Source organism: Tursiops truncatus, chromosome 2 (assembly GCF_011762595.2).
Source record: "Tursiops truncatus isolate mTurTru1 chromosome 2, mTurTru1.mat.Y, whole genome shotgun sequence".
NCBI classification, from domain to species: domain Eukaryota; kingdom Metazoa; phylum Chordata; class Mammalia; order Artiodactyla; family Delphinidae; genus Tursiops; species Tursiops truncatus.
The window spans coordinates 59,985,765-60,004,099 of record NC_047035.1 but is presented as its reverse complement, the minus strand read 5'-3'; the positions used below and the strand labels follow the sequence as shown (position 1 = coordinate 60,004,099).

At 35.1% G+C, this 18,335-nt stretch overlaps 1 protein-coding gene across 2 annotated transcripts in view; it reads right to left on the bottom strand.

Annotated features, from left to right (window-relative positions):
- Positions 1-4,730: 4,730 nt before the first annotated feature.
- The window catches only part of SEC23A (SEC23 homolog A, COPII coat complex component), a 66,041-nt gene continuing 52,436 nt past the window's right edge, over positions 4,731-18,335 (bottom strand). For both annotated transcript variants that reach the window (XM_033851184.2, XM_033851183.2), the window contains exons 17-20: positions 18,215-18,301; positions 16,904-17,059; positions 15,155-15,220; positions 4,731-6,149 (exon numbers count right to left, since the gene is read on the bottom strand). In XM_033851184.2, coding sequence (XP_033707075.1) covers positions 6,060-6,149; positions 15,155-15,220; positions 16,904-17,059; positions 18,215-18,301 — 399 coding nt within the window. In that variant the 3' untranslated portion in view covers positions 4,731-6,059. The remainder of the gene's footprint in view (positions 6,150-15,154; positions 15,221-16,903; positions 17,060-18,214; positions 18,302-18,335) is intronic.

The following is an 18,335-nucleotide window of genomic DNA, read 5'->3' as shown; positions in this document are numbered from 1 at the left end:
CTCTTTTAACTACAAAATTCCATAATTTCTCAACTTCATAACTACTTCTACATTCATAAGTAGTAAATATGATTTTAACATCAAGTTTTCCCTGAAATTCATTAAAGGATAAATTTTAATTAAACAACTAAATAATTAAACAACTAAACAATGATGCTTCTTAATTGGCCTGGATAAAAAAAATTGAATAATTATTCATTTAAGATTTCCAGTAAAAGATTATTCAGAAGATAAGCTGATACCCAATTTCCTTCCTAGCTTTAGAAATGGGTTTAAGACTTTCAAAGCTATTATCTTTTTGGTTTTATGAAACATCTCCTCCATTTATTTTGTTTGTTTTCTATCCCATTAAAATTCTTATTTTATCATTATTATTTCCTTTGCCCTTCTTTCCTTAGATTTGTTGTTGCTTTTCATTTTCTTGAATTGAATACAAAGTTCATTTATTTTCAATCCTTCTTCTCCAGTTGCATTTAAAACAATATATATCCCTTGATATATAATCCTTTTTCTCATACCACAGGTTTTGATAGAGTACTTTTATTGTTCAATTCTAAATATGTTGTAATTTTCATTGAAATTTCTTATATAATTATGAGTAAATCAAACCTGACTGTTTAGTGTCTGAGGACAATAGTGTAACAAGGACAGAACACTAGGTTTGAGTTTTATCACCATGTGCCAGCAATTCCAAATAATGTCAGTGATAAAATACTCCAACATGAAACAATTTTTATTGGTCTACAATCTATACAATTGCTATGGCTACTGCTGAGTTTTAATAATATGTGTGTAACCTTCTGATTAGTACATTGTTACTACTTATCCTTTCATAAACATTGTGTTCTACATGGAACTTGATTCAGAGAACTCCCATACAATCCAGTCCCAACATACACAGACACCCTTGCATTTGGAAGGTTAAGTTAGTAACATTTTTTAAAATCATTACAGCTCCCTTGGGAAGATTTTGTGTCTTCAATACCCATGGTTCTAAATATCCTGGTGTTTAAACAGTAGGTTCAAATAATACCAGCACAGTAATTACAAAGATGAAAAAACAATTCTCTCAATCTATATATGACCACTTGGAGTTTTTGTTTGTGATTAAATTTTGAAACAGTGAAACACTGTGAACTCTGAGGTGTAATCTTTTTCGTAAGCGCAAATTTTAGTGTGTATATGGAAACTTTTACTGAATCTTAGTATCTTTACAATTAAAATCGTCTTTTTAAACTATTGCTTTAAAACTAAAGTATTGGGCTTCCCTGGTGGCGCAGTAGTTGAGTCCGCCTGCCGATGCAGGGGACGCCGGTTCGTGCCCCGGTCCGGGAAGATCCCACATGCCGCGGAGCGGCTGGGCCCGTGAGCCATGGCCGCTGAGCCTGCACATCCGGAGCCTGTGCTCCGCAATGGGAGAGGCCATAACAGTGACTAAAGTACTAACCAAGAAAATAAATCAGTACATTAGTGGCATAATTTAGAAATTTTTCTTGGTGTGAAGTTTTAGATGAGGTTGATCAGAAATCAAAACGGTTGCAGCCTAAACAGAATTGAACAATGTACAGTAAAACATTAAAAGTTTTTAAGTTGTTCCTCGAAGAGCAGCACACAGCAATTGTAGAGAAGACTTCTAATTGTATTAGAAGACTATTTGTCATTAGCTTTGCAATGACAAAATGTAAGATAGGCATTTACACTGAAGAATCAAATTCAAAGAATGCCAGGAAAGCAACAAAAAGATGTTGGTCTTAAATGGTCAGAAGAAACTAAAAGAGCAATGTTCAAATGCCTTGATCATTTTCACCATAAATGGACATTTGTTCTAAATCAATGGATCAAATAATGTCAATGTTCACCAGCACTGAGCCATTTGCTCTCCTTTTTGCAAAAGAAAAATTTTGGAGGGTTTTACCAAATGTAATAGGAATTTATCTTGAATTTTCTGGTTTATATATTTTAGTGGAATTTTTTAGACCAAGAAGCTTTTTGAAAGCCACTAAAATAAATCCTAAAAAAACAGTTTTTAAGAATTTAGGAATTTATTGTGAAATGGAATTTTTATGAATCTCTATTAAACTTATCTTTGTTTTCCTATTTGTGTATCTGTTGCTTTACATGAAAAAAAAAAAACTTTTGAAGTTAATAAAAAGTGTTCTTCAATCAACTATGAGCAAAGAATGACCAACCTGGCTATACTCTGTAGAGCATGGGTACATGAAAAGAACAATTTTTATAAAGTCTTAAGACACATTTGCAGAAGGTTCAAAAATAGTACATGTAATATTGTTTATTACAGTGAAAGACCAATAAGTATTTTTCCATTTTCACAAAATTCACTAAAAAATATTAATCCATTATTTCTTCCTTTTTGTGTTTCTTATTTACCATGCTTTCCCATTTGCCATGCTGCCTTTTTTTTAAACATCTTTATTAGAGTATAATTGCTTTACAATGGTGTGTTAGTTTCTGCTTTGTAACAAAGTGAATCAGTTATACATATACATATACCCCCATATCTCTTCCCTCTTGCATCTCCCTCCCTCCCACCCTCCCTATCCCACCCCTCTAGGTGGTCACAAAGCACCGAGCTGATCTCCCTGTCATGCTGCCTTCTTAATCTTTCTTGCCTTCTCTTGATTGATCAAATTATTTTTATTGCTTCTTTTCCCCTACTGTTTGGAAGTTACACATTCTGGTGTAAAAAGTATGTATCCTGGTTTTATCTTTGTTACCCTTAACTTTTAAAAATACATAGCTAATTTTATGTTGATCTAAAAAAGCCTAAAGTTAATATTTCTATCCACCTTCCAAATGCTTTAGATGCATTACTATATATTTTTTTCTATGTTTACTTAAGTTAAAAAAATCCTTAATATTCCAGGATCACATCTGCAACCCAAATAATTGGGCTTTATTTCAGTATAAGCCATAGATAGGGATGGGAGAGAAAAAAAATCTGATTTAGTAATGTAACTTCACTATTACATACTTGGTATTGCATACCTATTATTATAGTCACCAGATAATACATTAAACTTAGACCAGATTTTGTTTCAATATATTAAACAAAGAATGAACACAAGGAGAATGTATTAATTTCATAAAGTAAACTACTAAAAAGCAAACAAGAAACAAAAATATCTCTAGAATTACTTGATAAAATGCTCAAAATGAATACAAATTGAGCACATCAAAGTACAAGATGTATGCATATACATCGGAAACAGGAAAAATATAAATTAAAATGTAAAGCTAGACATTAGAAAACAAATAATCCTAATTTGTCAGTATTGTTTGAAAAATAACTGAAAAAATATATTCATCTTTTTAAAAGCCAAGTGCAATGAGCCACAGCATTTAGTTTGTAACAGCCAATAAAGAATGCATTTGCTCTTGTCACTATATTGACCCCAAACATCACACCTAAGACTAATGCTTAGGTAGAACTAGAGACCACTCTCCAGCACTACTTTTCCAATTGCATCCTTTGTACTATTTCTAGGAGAGAGCTATGGATTTGATGTGTAGTATACAATGTTACCAGGTCAAAGTGTTTGGATTTCATTACGAGGGCAGAGGGAATGACATAATCATATCCACGTTTCAGTGAATTGAAGAGAAAGATGGAGAAAAAGAGACTGGGGAAAGCAGACTGGTTAGAAGGCTATTTCAACAAACCAGGTGAGATATGATGAAGGTAGAATAGCAGTAAGATGGAGAACAGTAAACAGATTAGGGAGATATTACAGAGATAGAATTGGTATAATTTGGTTACTAAAGATGTTGAGGAGAGTAAGAGTTGAAAATGATTCCTTAGTTTCTGGTCTGGACTGGAAAACAAGCACATTCCTTAGATGCAGTCTGGGCTAGGGAATATGAGAGGGAAGTTTACCAAGTGGAGAACTGGATAGAGGAAGTATCAGATCATTTTTGGAATCAGCCAATAAAAGCATAAATTTATTCTGTTACAACAAAATGTAAGTGTGCATAGATGAGATCTAAAGTCATTTTTAGAGATAAAGCCACTAGGGGTAAGTAGGTTCAAGAATGAATTCCCTAATAGTTCTGGACACACCAAAGCTTCTCAGTGCTGCTAGTGATTTAGCAAATATTCATTATCCACTCTAAGTTCATTAAAAGGGTTAAACATTTCTTCCTTCAAGTCTATTTAAATAGCTAGCAATTTAGTAATAGCTAAATTATACACAAAAATTATCCAGGGTGACTTCTTTCAAATGGTAAGCTAAAAGGGTATGATGATATATTTGTTCATCCTTATTCCTTAAATACAGAGATACTTTAGTACCTTCGGCTGTAACTGCTTTAGAAGTAGAGGAGAGTTTAGGAGTAAGTAGCGGCTCATCACTCAAGAGAAGAAAAAACAATGCATTCTTAAAGGATATAAGTTAAGGGGCCAGGCAAGCTAAACATGTATCATCATCACAGGGATTTTCCTCAGTTCCTTATAGCAAAAACAAATAACTATTTGGGAGATGAAAATGCTCTAAAATTGATTGTGGTTATGGCTACACAACTCCATGAATATTCTAAAAACCATTGAGCTTTACACTTCAAATGGGTGAATTGTGTAATATGTGAATTAAACCTCAATAAAGCTGTTATTTTTTAAAATGAGTAACTTTTTAATCCACTAATATCAGGTTTTATAAATGCTTTAATTTTACATTAGGCTTTTCAGGCTTACTAGGTTTCAAAATAAGCAGGAAAACAGAGAAAAAGTATATTTTATTGGTATTTAGACCTAGCACAGTTCAAATCAAATAAAATGGAACAGAGCAACTTATTTACTCTAATTGAATATAACATATAAACAATTTTTTTAAGTTTCTGTCTATTTTACCATCAGATGATAGTGTTCATGCAAGTACAATCATGACACTGTCCTTCCGGGCCCATATCATAGCACCACCTTTTATTTGCAGTACTTGATATAAATTTCATTGTCAAACATATCTTGCTTTAGCAATGTAAACATTTGCTACAAGTAAACTTTAAGAGGTAAAAGTGAATGATACTAATGAATAAATCAAAATAGAACTGAGCGTCACATGATAAAATTCAACAGAATATTAGATAATACTGTTTCAATAAGAACTACAACTTAATAAAGTTCACAAAATGGAAGCAAAAACCAAAAGTAGTATGTAAACTCCCAAAATAGTTTAAAATACTGGAGGATATAATGTAAAATTTACCTCAGAAAAACAAAGGGAAACAACAAAACCATGCAGTGAATACCAAATTTGGTTTAGAAGTTACAGAAGTCCTTTTACTGCAAAGCCTTTCTGAAATGTACTGTGCCAAACTGTTTATTTTCTATCTCCCTTTATAAAAAAATTATCACTTTTAATCACATAGTTGAATACTTTGTGGGAATTTCACATATGTTGCCAACTGTGGAATTGTTACCCAAAAACTTTCATCTCTAAACTATTTTTTCAAATGACCAAAACATTAAATTATCTTCATAAAAATTACCATACATAAAGTCAAATAATTCCTAAACAAATCATCATAAAAATAAATCTGCCTTAACAGAGTAAATACAGAAATAGTGTATACATAAGTGCTGAAAATCACAGAAAAGTATTCAATGAATAGGCAAAAATTCTCACATTTATCATTACTGTTGATGATTTGCTTTACTTTTTGGTTAAAATTAAGAAACAAGTTTTCAAAATGTCAAAACATTCAGTGCCACTTTGAATTTGTCTGCAACATACAAATGAGTTATATCTCTGTAGTACAAGGCAGACTCTATTTTTACTTTTTAACATAAGTTATAAAGACCTCAAATTTCTAAAACCAGTTATAATACTGTGACAAGCAAAACAAATTTGTTCTTATTGCTCTTATATTCTAGCTTAATCTACAAACATGAACATTTTTCCATTTGTTGTCTCAAACCATACTAATACAAAAAGAGTCTAGAGAGATCTCTCTGTTGGTTTCCACAGATTAACTGAAAAAAGGGGGAAAAAAAGAAACTGAAATATTATTTCATCTTCTTAAGTGTTCTTAATATGTTTAGCACATCAAGCAGCACTTGACACAGCAAGTTTCTTTAAGTGATCCATAAACACTTGTAAACTAACATCATCTGTGAGAATAGGTGCTCCAGACTCCTAGAGGAAAAGAAAGATATTTTCTATGATTAAAACACAGGAGATGATACCTTATATAAACAAATGTGTAAAAAAACAGACAAGGAAATCATTTTAAGCAGAATGTCTATGCTCCCTGTTGTAATAATAAAGAATCTGCTGGCCTTTGTCCCAGATTCCTGTTCCCAGACTCCTGAGAGGGGAACTACATCCTTAGAATTTCCTGAAAGTAGTATCTGTTATTCATGAGCCCCTCAGATCACACCTGAGTTTATGCTATGAGATGAGATGACTCAGGATAGGGACCAGTCACCAGAAAGATCAACCATGTAATTAGATGCCTGGGCTTTAAGAGAGCCTGACCTCCAGGGAGGAAGAGATGCAGGGCTAGAGATTCAATCAATCATGCCTAAGAGAAACAAAAGCAAAAACAATAAAACCACTGGATACCAAAGCCCAGCGGAGCTTCCTGTTTGAGGAATACATCAATGTGCTGCAAGGGTGACGCACCCTGATTCCATGGGAAAAGGGCACAGAAACTCTGTATCTGGGACCCTCCCAGACCTTGCTGTCTCTTCCTTTAGCTGGACCTAACTTGTAACTTTTATACTAAAACTGTAATCATAAATATAGTGCTTTCCTGAGTTCTGTGAGTTGTTCTAGGGAATTACCAAACCTGGGGAGGGGGGTTATGGGAACCCACCCCCCACCCACTCTACCCACCCACTGCCCACCCCAGCACCCTCCCTTTCTCACCACCCCCCACACACACGGATTTGTAGCCAGTTGGTCAGAAGTGTGGGTAACCTGGGATTCGACTTGCGGCTGGCATCTGAAGTCGGGGCAGTCTCGTGGACCATGTCCTTTAACTTTTGGAGTCTGCACTAACCCCATGTGGTCAGAGTCAGATTTGTACCGCAGTTTACCAATTGGCCTTACATTAGCTCCATACCCAACTTAATCTTTAAAGTAGTAAAGTGTTCATTTGTCTTGAATGTATTGGTGTTTTTATCACTACTAAGAAATAAGTCTCCCTTATTGCTGCCTGTTTACTAAAATAAAATTCCACTCACACATTTTAGCAGAACCGCCAGATGGAAGGAAGAGAATTTATATCATTTTTAAAATAAACTATACTTATATATTTTCATTCAAGTAATTTTAATTGATTTCTGTGGGTTCTAAGTAATTAACAAGGGTTAGGGAAAATTCCTAACTTCTATTTTAATAAAAACTGTGTTGATTACCTTAGTAATCCAATCCACTAATAATGAAATTTTATTGTAGCAAGAAAGTTTTTCTAGAATATTTTATATCTGGATTTTTTTTTTTTTTTTTTTTTTTTGCGGTATGCGGGCCTCTCACTATTGTGGCCTCTCCCGTTGCGGAGCACAGGCTCTGGACGCGCAGGCTCAGCGGCCATGGCTCACGGGCCTAGCCGCTCCACGGCATGTGGGATCTTCCCGGACCGAGGCGCGAACCCGTGTCCCCTGCATCGGCAGGCGGACTCTCAACCACCGCGCCACCAGGGAAGCCTTCTATATCTGGATTTTTAAAGTTTTCACCTGATATCCAGTTTCTTATTTATCAGTATATATAAAATACCTAAAACAAGGAAATTAAGTAATTTTCAGAGGATACCAGCAAGTTAGTGGCAAATATGAGCTCTGACTTTATAGGTCTTGTGGTTCTAGGCTGGCATAGCCACAGATATGTCATAACCTCTCCTGAATACTGGAAAATCAATTTTATTATGTGTTTTCATATGTGAATTTATAAGAACTTGAAAAACTTGATAATGAAGGGAGACAACAGCACTGGAATTAAGAGCTCCGAGTTTGGAGCCTGACTGCCGAGCTCACATCCTGGCTCTGCCACTTACTTAACCTCTCTGAATCTTAGTTTCCTCATTTGTAAAATACAGATAATAACAGAACCTATTTCATGTGGTTGTTATAATGATTAAATGAGTTAAACTTTATAAAGCAAACACAACAATACCTGACACACACAGTAGGCATATAACATTATTATTATTATACCTGAATTTTTTGCATTTTACACATTTTCCACCTCAATTCACCCAATCCCAGATCTATTTCTCCTAGTCAAGACAAAATATATATGGATTTTCTAATTCATATACTGTGATCTTATTTGAAGTGATTAATACGAATGCTCAACTCAATCTTATCAAAAATTTGCAGTTGATTGATCTCAACTTTACAACTGCACTCTTTTTCTCTTTAAAATATATTCAGGATTAAGCAAAAAGTTCCAAGCTTTATATCATTTAGTATATGAAGCACCCTGTCACAGAAGCAGTGTTGCAGTGGTGCCCTCTTCAGGCCATCCGTGGATAATACTTACACTGGGTACTTGATTTCTGACGAAAAGAAAACTAAGGTATTAAATTCCATAATTTTTAGTAAAATGCTTGGCTACCATGTTAACGCCCTAAATTTCAATCATCAATTTAGCTTAATGGTTAAAAATTCTGATTCTGGGGTTAGAATGACCTAGGTTCAAATCCAGACCCTGTCACAGTTTAGCTGTGTGATTTGAGGTAAGTTAACTTAACCTATATAAGCCTCAATTTCCTCTTCTGAAAAATAGGATTAATAGTACTCACCTCACAGGAGTGTTTTAACAAATAGAAATGTATGAAAATCTTAGCATAATGACTAAAACACAGTACAGACTCAGCTTATTAGCTATTATTATCTATAAAAATATTAACATAATTTCTCTTACAAAAATCATAGGTCAAAAAAGACCTTAGGGCTCTTGGTTTCTTTCTTACTTCTAATTAACGTATTTATTTAATTTTGACATTTCAAACAGCATTACAGGAAAGGGATGTTTTCAAATTTAACAAAATATAAAGACTGAGAAACACTGATTTAAATATGTCAGACCAAAATTTCATTGTTTTTAGACACATGAAAAAGTTTAATACAAATGAAAGATTTTTCAAATAGTTTGGAACCAATCTTAAAAAAAGAAATGGTCTAAGTAAAATCCTATAGAAATTTTTTTGTTTTGTTTTTGTAAGAATCTATTCATAAAAGATAGGATCAAATGTCAGCTTCCCCCAAAGGTGTAACTGTAACTAATTCCTAAATTTTGCTAAATCAAATGCATTTCTGGGGGCTTTCCCTGGCGGTCCAATGGTTAAGACTTCGCACTTCCAATGCAGGGGGAGCAGGTTCAATCCCTGCTTGGGGAACTAAGACCCCACATGATGTGCGGTGTGGAGTGGCCAAAAAATTACAAAAATTTTTAAAGTGTATTCCTGGAAAAGATGATTATATTTTCTAAAATGCAATAATGAGAAGAAACCCAAACTGTCTTCAACTGCCTCTTTGAGGAAAACACTTTATAAAAAAATCTAAGGAGAGACAGACCTGATAACAATGTAATTAAAACCACCATATAGTATAAGGACATAATTTAACTTAATGACTATAAATATTTAAACAACTTTTTATCAAATCAATAAAAAGAATTCACTTAATAACAAGTAAGTACACTTAAGTTTCTCCAAAGGTGATGGCTTTCAAAACTGAGTACTGAATAGATGAATGGGTGGATGGATAAACAAATGAGTGAATCAGGTAAACAAGATGCATGTTTATTCCTTTGCCTGGGATTTCCTTCTCCATCATATTCATCCAATGAAATAATCTCCATCTTTCAGGGTCTGGCTTAAGTGTTAGGGCTCTTGTTCATGTCTCTAATGCCCCTACTTCCAGGCAGTAATAATTAAACTTCAGTTTAAAAATAGGTTTTCTTTCCTATCTTAAATATCTTTAGAGAGACTTTTTTTCCAGTGATAAAAAGGAAAACTAATAACTAATATTTACTGAGTATTACTGGGCATATCAAGTATGTGTCATCAAACTCTATAACAGACAAGGAAGAGAAGGCATAGGAAGTTTAGTAACCTGCAGAGTTTTCAACTACCAGCCCAGAATGATGCCTCTCCATGTTTAACAGCTCAACAAGTTCTTTATTTTATATGTCTTCCATCTACATCTCCATGCTGTAATTTAAACCTCCCCAAACAAGGAACAAGCCATTATTTCCATGAACTAAACCATGTTTTTTTAATGCAGAAATTCAGCCACAAAGAGATAGGTTTTATTTGGTCTTCATAATGTGAGCTCACAACATTTTGCTAATTGAATTATGTGTATGACAACAATCATCTGGAGGGGAGGAACACTACCCCCTTTAGAAAAGGATTTGTGTACCCTCCCCACAAACCCTAGTCTGCCATATCCCGCTGCCTCCAGGTATTGCTTTTTGACACTGAGAGTCAAGTTTTCTTATATGCAGCCAGGTTCACTCATTTGTTCACCTGGTCCCTAGGGGCATGTGAATATGTGACCCCTGACAAGTACTATTTTAAAGTATCCTTCAATCCTTTAACCTCCCCTTCATATTGATTATTCACCATTTCCATGAACTCTAGTAACTTTATTTATTGGTGCTACTTTTCTATATTCTTGTGATTTTTTTTTCTTAAATAAGTTCTTCTTAAGTTGTGGGATCCAGAACCAAAACCAATACTCAGTTAACTAGAGTTAAGTATAATGGAAAGTCTGATTCATGGTACATCCTGTACTCCAAACTTCCACATCACAGTAATATTTGGCTTTTTGTTCCCCCAGCAACTGGAAGAGGGTGAGGGGTGATATTGAGAGTCTATATGTATATGTGTTATATGGGCACAAATTTTCTCACATGTGCTATGTGTACCCTTTGAACGCCTTCCAAGAGTAAGTTCCTTTCTTTGCTGTAAAAAACTCCTCACCTTTCAGGACTTTTAGATCGTGAATTCAATTTATTTATCTATATCACGAAAGCTTCTTCACTCCTAAAGCATCTCTCTGTTCTCCTGTCCAGATCTATTATAGTCAATATATGCTATGTTTAAGGTACTGTGGAAAGTCAAAGATGAAAATGACACAGTTATCACCCTTAAGTAATTTATAATCTAACAGGAGAAATAAGTGTCATCAGAAATAGATGAAACAAGGGGGTGGGGATGAAGCGCCAGGGATATTACACAATATCCAGTCATGCAATCACAGAAAAGGTTTCATGGAGTCAGTAAACTTTGCACTGAGCCTTGAGGGATGGCTATGATGTGTTACAAGTGGTGATAGGGACAAGTCACATGCTCAGTGTATTCAGAGTGGAGTAAGAAGTCCAGTTTGGCTAAAAAGACTAAAGAGTAGCTAAAAGTGGACAAAGCTATTTGGAGCATACCACAAAGGACCCTCAATAGCAATATAGAACTTCTATGTAACTTAGTAGGGGGTTATTAAAGATTTCTAGGCAGTGCTTTGACTTAGAACGGCTTTAGGGGGACCACTCTGGCCAGTGCCAAAATGGAGGAAAAGGCTGAAGCCCCAAGAGCAGGTAATTCCAACAGTCTATGTGAATAGTAACAAGGGCCTGACTTCGATTAGTGACAAGGAAAGGAGGGAATGGACAGCGAAAATAAGTCAGTAATTAGGGGCAGAAAGGAGAAGATGTAAATGACTAAAGTTCCAAGCCTTGGGAATTGAGAGAACAGTGGGGCCCTCTATAAAAATAGGAAAGTCAGTCAGTACAAGATAGTGTGAAAGAGTTCAAGTTGGGGCATGCTGCTTATGAAGTGTCTACAGAAAACTCTAGTGCTGTGCAGCAGGCAGTTATAGAAATTCCAGTCTATAGGTCACTGTGAAGCCAAACCAAAGATGGAAATTTACAAGTTAGCCTCAGATGAAAGATGAAGCCATAGGAGTGGATACAATCACCCAGAGAAACAGTGAATGTACAGAATTCAAGGCAAACTTTTTTTTTTTTTTGCGGTACGCGGGCCTCTCACTGTTGTGGCCTCTCCCATTGCAGAGCACAGGCTCCGGACGCACAGGCTCAGTAGCCATGGCTCACGGGCCCAGCCGCTCCACGGCATGTGGGATCTTCCCGGACCGGGGCAGAAACCCGTGTCCCCTGCATCGGCAGGCCGACTCTCAACCACTGCGCCACCAGGGAAGCCCAAGGCAAACTTTTGAGGCACCTCTATATTCAAAGGAAAAGGACCTTAATCCCAATTACTGCTTCGTTGCTCTTCTAACCAGCCTGGACCCCACATTCAGTTATCTAACTTCGTTCTCAATTATTCTACTCCCTTTGCTGTGTCCATCTTTCTTACCTCCAGTCCTAAATTAGCCCCAATGCAATGTCTGAATTACAAAGCACGGCTAGAGAACATTACAGAAGCATGCTCAAGAAACTGTTAGTAAATAAAATGGATCCTCACCATGCTGTAAAAGTCTTTTATTCATCTTCTGTTGCTTTCTTATATTCCCTATAGCTGTTTTTAATCTTTTCTATTTTCTAGTTCTTAACCCCAGCATTTCTCTCTCTTAGCAAATAATCTTTTACTGAAAAGAAACAGGCTTATCCAATGTGAGTTTTCTCTCCACCTCAAAAATCTTTCTCTGTCTTCACCCTTCTTCTCACCCTTTGCTTTTGCAGAAAGAAATGTCCTGCCTCCTTACCAATGCTTAACCACCACACAATGCGTGTGATCACACTGTCTCCTTTTGAGGATCTTAAACATCTATACACTGTTCTTTTGTGTCTCCCCTACATTAGCTCCTTACACTTGGTCCACAAATAAATTCTGTGCCCTTACTGTAGTAACAATCATCCTACCCTTCACTCAGGCTAAATTTGCAAAAGAATCATTTACACACACACACACACACACACACACACACACACACACACACACACACACACAGAATCATTTACACTTATGACCTCCACTTCTTTACCACCTACTAATTCCTTACAATCTATCTGCTACTCAACCACTATATTAAAGCTGCTTACCAAGGGCCAAAAATAACCTCCTAATCATCAAAGCAAGTGTCTGCAGCACCTCAATATTTGCTACTCCCTTCTTCTTCCTTCTATAACGTCCTCCCTCATCATTTAGGATGTGGTATTCTTCTAATTTTCCTTCCACTTCTCTGATTATTTATAAAATATTCCTACCACTTGTACTTCCTCAAGGTTTTATCTCATCCTTGCTTTGCCTCTCTATTCTCTCCTTGGACAAGAATCCACTGTGATGACTTTAAGTATCACTTGTCTATGAATCCTTGCCCTGATCACCAAACCCAAATTCTCAACAATCTGCTCAATTTGGGCATCTAGATGGTATCTCAAACTCAAAGTCTAAACCCAAACATTTTCAGGAATTCCCTGGTGGTCCAGTGGTTAGCACTCTGCGCTCTCACTGCCAAGGGACAGGATTCAATCCTTGGTCAGGGAACTAAGATCCCACAAACAATGTGGCAAAAAAATAAAATAAAACAAAAAGTAAAAAATAAATAAAATCAAACATTTTCTTTCCACCCTCCCACTTACTGGCACATGTTCTCCTCAGTTACCCAGGCTCAAAACCCCATATTACCTTGTTCTCCCTCAACTATTTATTTTTCAGAAATTCAAACCTAGAGAAAAGTACAATGAACAAACACCCACATACTCTAAACATAAAATCACCGATCAACATTTGCCACATTTTCTTTATGTTTCTATGTATTTTTCCTTTTCTTTTTCTTCTTGTTAAATAATTTCTGCAAGTTGAAGACATCATGATATTTTACCCCCAAACACTTCAGGATATATCTCTCAAGATCGAGGACAATCTCCTACATAACCACAACACCATTATCACACTCAAGAAATTTAATAATATTATACTAGTATCTGACATATAGTCCACATTCAAATATCACAAATCATCCCAATTATGTTCTTTATAAGCTGTTCTCTCTCTCTAATCCAGAATTCAGTCAGAATTCACATTTTGCATATAGCTGTCTTGCCCTGGGGTAAGTTTTCCTTTCCTGCAACTTCTAATCAAATCTCACCGAGTCTACTTTTGAAATATCGCTCAGATCTACTCTTTTTCACCATCTCGTCTTCCTTCCCTTTCACTTGGATTACTTCGATAGATACAGTTTCAACCTACACACTGCTCCCAATTAATCTTAAGATTCGACTGTATTATCTAAGACTCAAATTTGCCCCTCTGTCCAAAAACCTTCAATAACATTCCATTACTTACCAAATAAAGACTCAGCTCCTCAGTCCTCAGCCTGGCATTGAAGAGTCTCCACAATTTGGCTGCACAATATATTGCCAACTTATAGTTCTACTATTCATCCCTACGTGTACCCTTTACCTTACTCCATACTGTCTTCTCCCTAGAATTCCCTTCCTCATACAATTTCTACTTACTGGATTAATAACCACTCTAAAAGGAAATGTCTCTTTTTCTGAGCTCTATTCTGACATCCTCTCCTGCTGCCACCATGTGACCTCTTCCACTCCTCCTCGTCTATCCCCCTGTAATACTTTAAATCTTCCTAAAAGCACATAGCCCACTCGGCCTTGTACTTTAACTACTTAGGTATGTATTTTATTTCTAATACTAGACTACAAGCTCTTCAAAGGCAGGGATGATCACTGTGGATCTTAAAGTACCAATACAAAGTCATGAAGATTGGAACACTTGATAAATGTTGATATATTGTATCAAGAGGTAGGACTTCCACCAAATTAAAATATATTAATAATGATTTCCAGGCTTCCAGCCTCTCCTGCTCAACCACAATCCCTGACCACTCCCAGCTTACTGTGGCCTTTTATAGTTCATAGTCTAGCATTAAGCTTGAATCATCACCTCCTATCTCATATTATACACTTTATTGCTTTTTGTCTCAAGGGTAAAGTGTTAAGCTTGAAATATGAAGGGGTTCTATCTATTTGATATAATCACTTTTTTATTTTCTGTGGTGCCACCAAATGCTAATTCTATTTTCGACTCTTATTTTTTTATTACTTTTCCAACAGACATTACCAAATACATAGGAAAAAATGTAGCATTCACTAAAATAACAAACTATAATAACACAAAGAAATAATTTCCAACATCTGCTATTTACACTTACCTGTCCCCAGGCATACATATTATTATGAGTCTGTGAAGGGTTGACTTTCGAAAGCAGGAAACGCGCCTTAAAAGCAAAGAAGAAATAACATTATCCATCAAAAATAGATTTGGTCAATATAGGCTAAACAAATGTATTATACTATCTAAACTCAATTTTATTTAATATGTTTTGGTCAAATTAACTTTATTAAAATGCAACTTTAAAAAAATGAACTAAAGTTTGAAATATATAGGCCACTATATGTTACACATAAATAATAAATGTAACCTCTTCTCGCCAAATCATACATACATAATAACATTCATAGTAACAAATACAAATTGTTGAGTCCAAAACTCAGCATATAAAGATTATGTCTGCAACAATTATGACAAGGTTACTGTGACATTTACCAAATACCTAGTCTGAAATGTCATCAGAGGTTGGAAGTCCCCAAAAATGATAAAAATAAAAGCCATGAAAACCTATACATGTTCTTTTACTTTAAACAATGACTCTCAAACTTTTTTAAACTGTAGGCTATTCCATGAGAGCACTTACCCAACGTTTTATCCATCTATCCACTATGCCTTATCATCATTAAATAATAACCAGAATAAAAGAGGAACACAGCACTACATGTGGTGAAACATCAATGAGAGAACCAGTCATAAATTATTATTACATGTTGGAAGAACAAGGACAGTCCTGCCTTTTGAAATTTAGTACCATATAAAATCTTTTCCTACTCTCAAAGTAGAAACACAAGAGCACTGGCTCACGAGTCAGAACGTCTGGATTCAAATCCCAGTTCCTCCATTTACTATGTTTCCTTGGCCACAAGTATCCTAAGTCTCAGTTTTATTATCTGTAAAATGGAGGTAACAATAGGACTGCTATGAGAATCAAATGAGAGAAGGTATGTAAAGTGCTAACTATCAGCTTTGCAAATTCTCAATACAGGGTAGCTTCTATTATAGTAAAACCCTAATAATAATTGCTATCATTTCTGAATAATAGTTACTGATATTTATTACCTACTATGTAATACTGTGCTAGGCACTAGGGATACATTAATAAACAAAGCAACATCTGTGCTTTTAAGGAACAAGTGAAACAAACTTATAATAATCTACAATTAATTTATATAACTCTAATAAGAATTACAAGGGAGCAGTAAAAGTGTTTTAAGAGTGTATGTTAAGGGGTCCTGAGTCTTCTGTAAGGCCCAAAAGGGCTATGTGTATATGTACATGTATCTTATTTAATCCTCATAATTCTAAAAATTACACACCTTTTTACAATGCCATAATGCTTTCCTATTATATTTCCTAGAAAATTGAAATGACAGAATGAGGAAAACAGAAGAACATTATGTTACCACAAACTTCGTATTCATAGACTTTACCAGTAAGTAAACAGATTTAAGAAAAGTACACTAAATTATTTCCAAGTTGTTTATATCTTCTTGCTCAACTAAAGCTTGCATACCACCATAATGCCATCCTGGCTCCTTACTAGAGCTGGGCTGGAGGAAGAAGATGGGATAAACCACCAGCTTTAGACAGCTAGTCAATAATCTTACTGCTCTGCTCTCAAAGCTAAAGCAAAAAGCAAGCATACCTTCCCCTGGAAACCATCTGCCCATCTCCTTCCTTTTTTATGTGCCTGGTGAAGCAGTCTATTCAAATTAACGTCAGAAGGCAAGTAGGATCAACTCGTAAAACAAGCAACAAACAAACACACAAACAAATTAACAGTAGTTACCTGACTGCCCCCATGTTCAGTGTCAATGTATCTCGGCATTGGAAATCTGGAGTGAAGGATCTCCTGTGCATCATCCACTGGGGCTTGCAGAAGGTGGCGGAAATTTTCATATTCTGGCATGTCCTGGTATCCCGACTTACGCCACTGAGCTATGGTCTAATTTTACAACAGTTAAAAAATTATGACTTTTTTTCTTGCCTAACCAAAAACTTTAAGAGATTTTTTTCAAATGAAGCAATCTTCAGAAAATAAGAAAATTACAGAACATTATCCTATTTTTTTTTTGAGTTACAAATTTTTTTAAGTTACAAATCCTAATTTCAGTATTCTTGAGTAAACAGATGCAAAATTAGGATATTTCTTCTCCTTTAAAAGTAAAAAGAAATAATAATTCAGCCAGAACAATTGTAAAACGCTATACTTACCATATTAATGTTAGCTAAAAGCTATCTACCTAAGTTTATGATAAATAAGGGGGATTTTCACTACAGAAGATTTCCTAGAGACTTCAAAATTAATGACCTACTATTATGAAGTCTGTGCCAATGGAGTTACATTCTCCCAAGATACATAAACATAAAAACTTTAATAATAATAATAGCAATAATATTATAAAAATAATATACCTGTAAAAGAGCATCTGAATCAATTCTTTTATTAAGGAAAATGACTCCAAAAACCATGTAATTAAATCATCCACAACTTTAAACCTGGCTTGATTTCTAAGTTAACTGAATCAATTAACTGAATCAATCAATGTATACTCTATATTGCTTTATATCTCCATATTTAACAGAGGAACAGTCATCTGCATTTCTGATTTCTCATTTAAGCACATTAATGAGCTATTGAAGAAAGAAAAGTACAAAAAGACAAAAGATATAAGCAAAAAACCTAGCTCTGTCATATCATAGACATTACTCTTAAAAGGTAAACAGCACTAGTAACTGGTATCAATTAAAAATAATAATCAATAGGTCTTTTAAAGTCCTGGATAATATCACTTAAAGTAATATTTTGAATAAGGTCTTCACCATTACAGTGCAAATCTAAAATCATTTATAATTAAAACACTGGAAAAATATATCTGCTGAAGTTACTAGAATACTAGACTATAAGCTTGAGTGTAGGTTTGTGAAAAAAAGAGATCTGTATCTCTCAAAGAATCTAGATTTACACATATCTTATAAAAGTGGAAATAAAGCTTATCATAGAGGAAACACTAGTCATATAGTAAAGGGGGAAAGCTTCTATGAATAAAAAGACTTTATGGAACCTACGTGCTTAGCTTTAAATGCTATGGACTCTTACCTCACCATGATAAATCAAAATCTGGAAAAATGTGTCCATAAGGAGAATACGATCTGCAAGAATGCTGCTGCTATCAAGAAGAACCGGCTGACACAAAGAAAACAACGGAAGAGGAAACAGG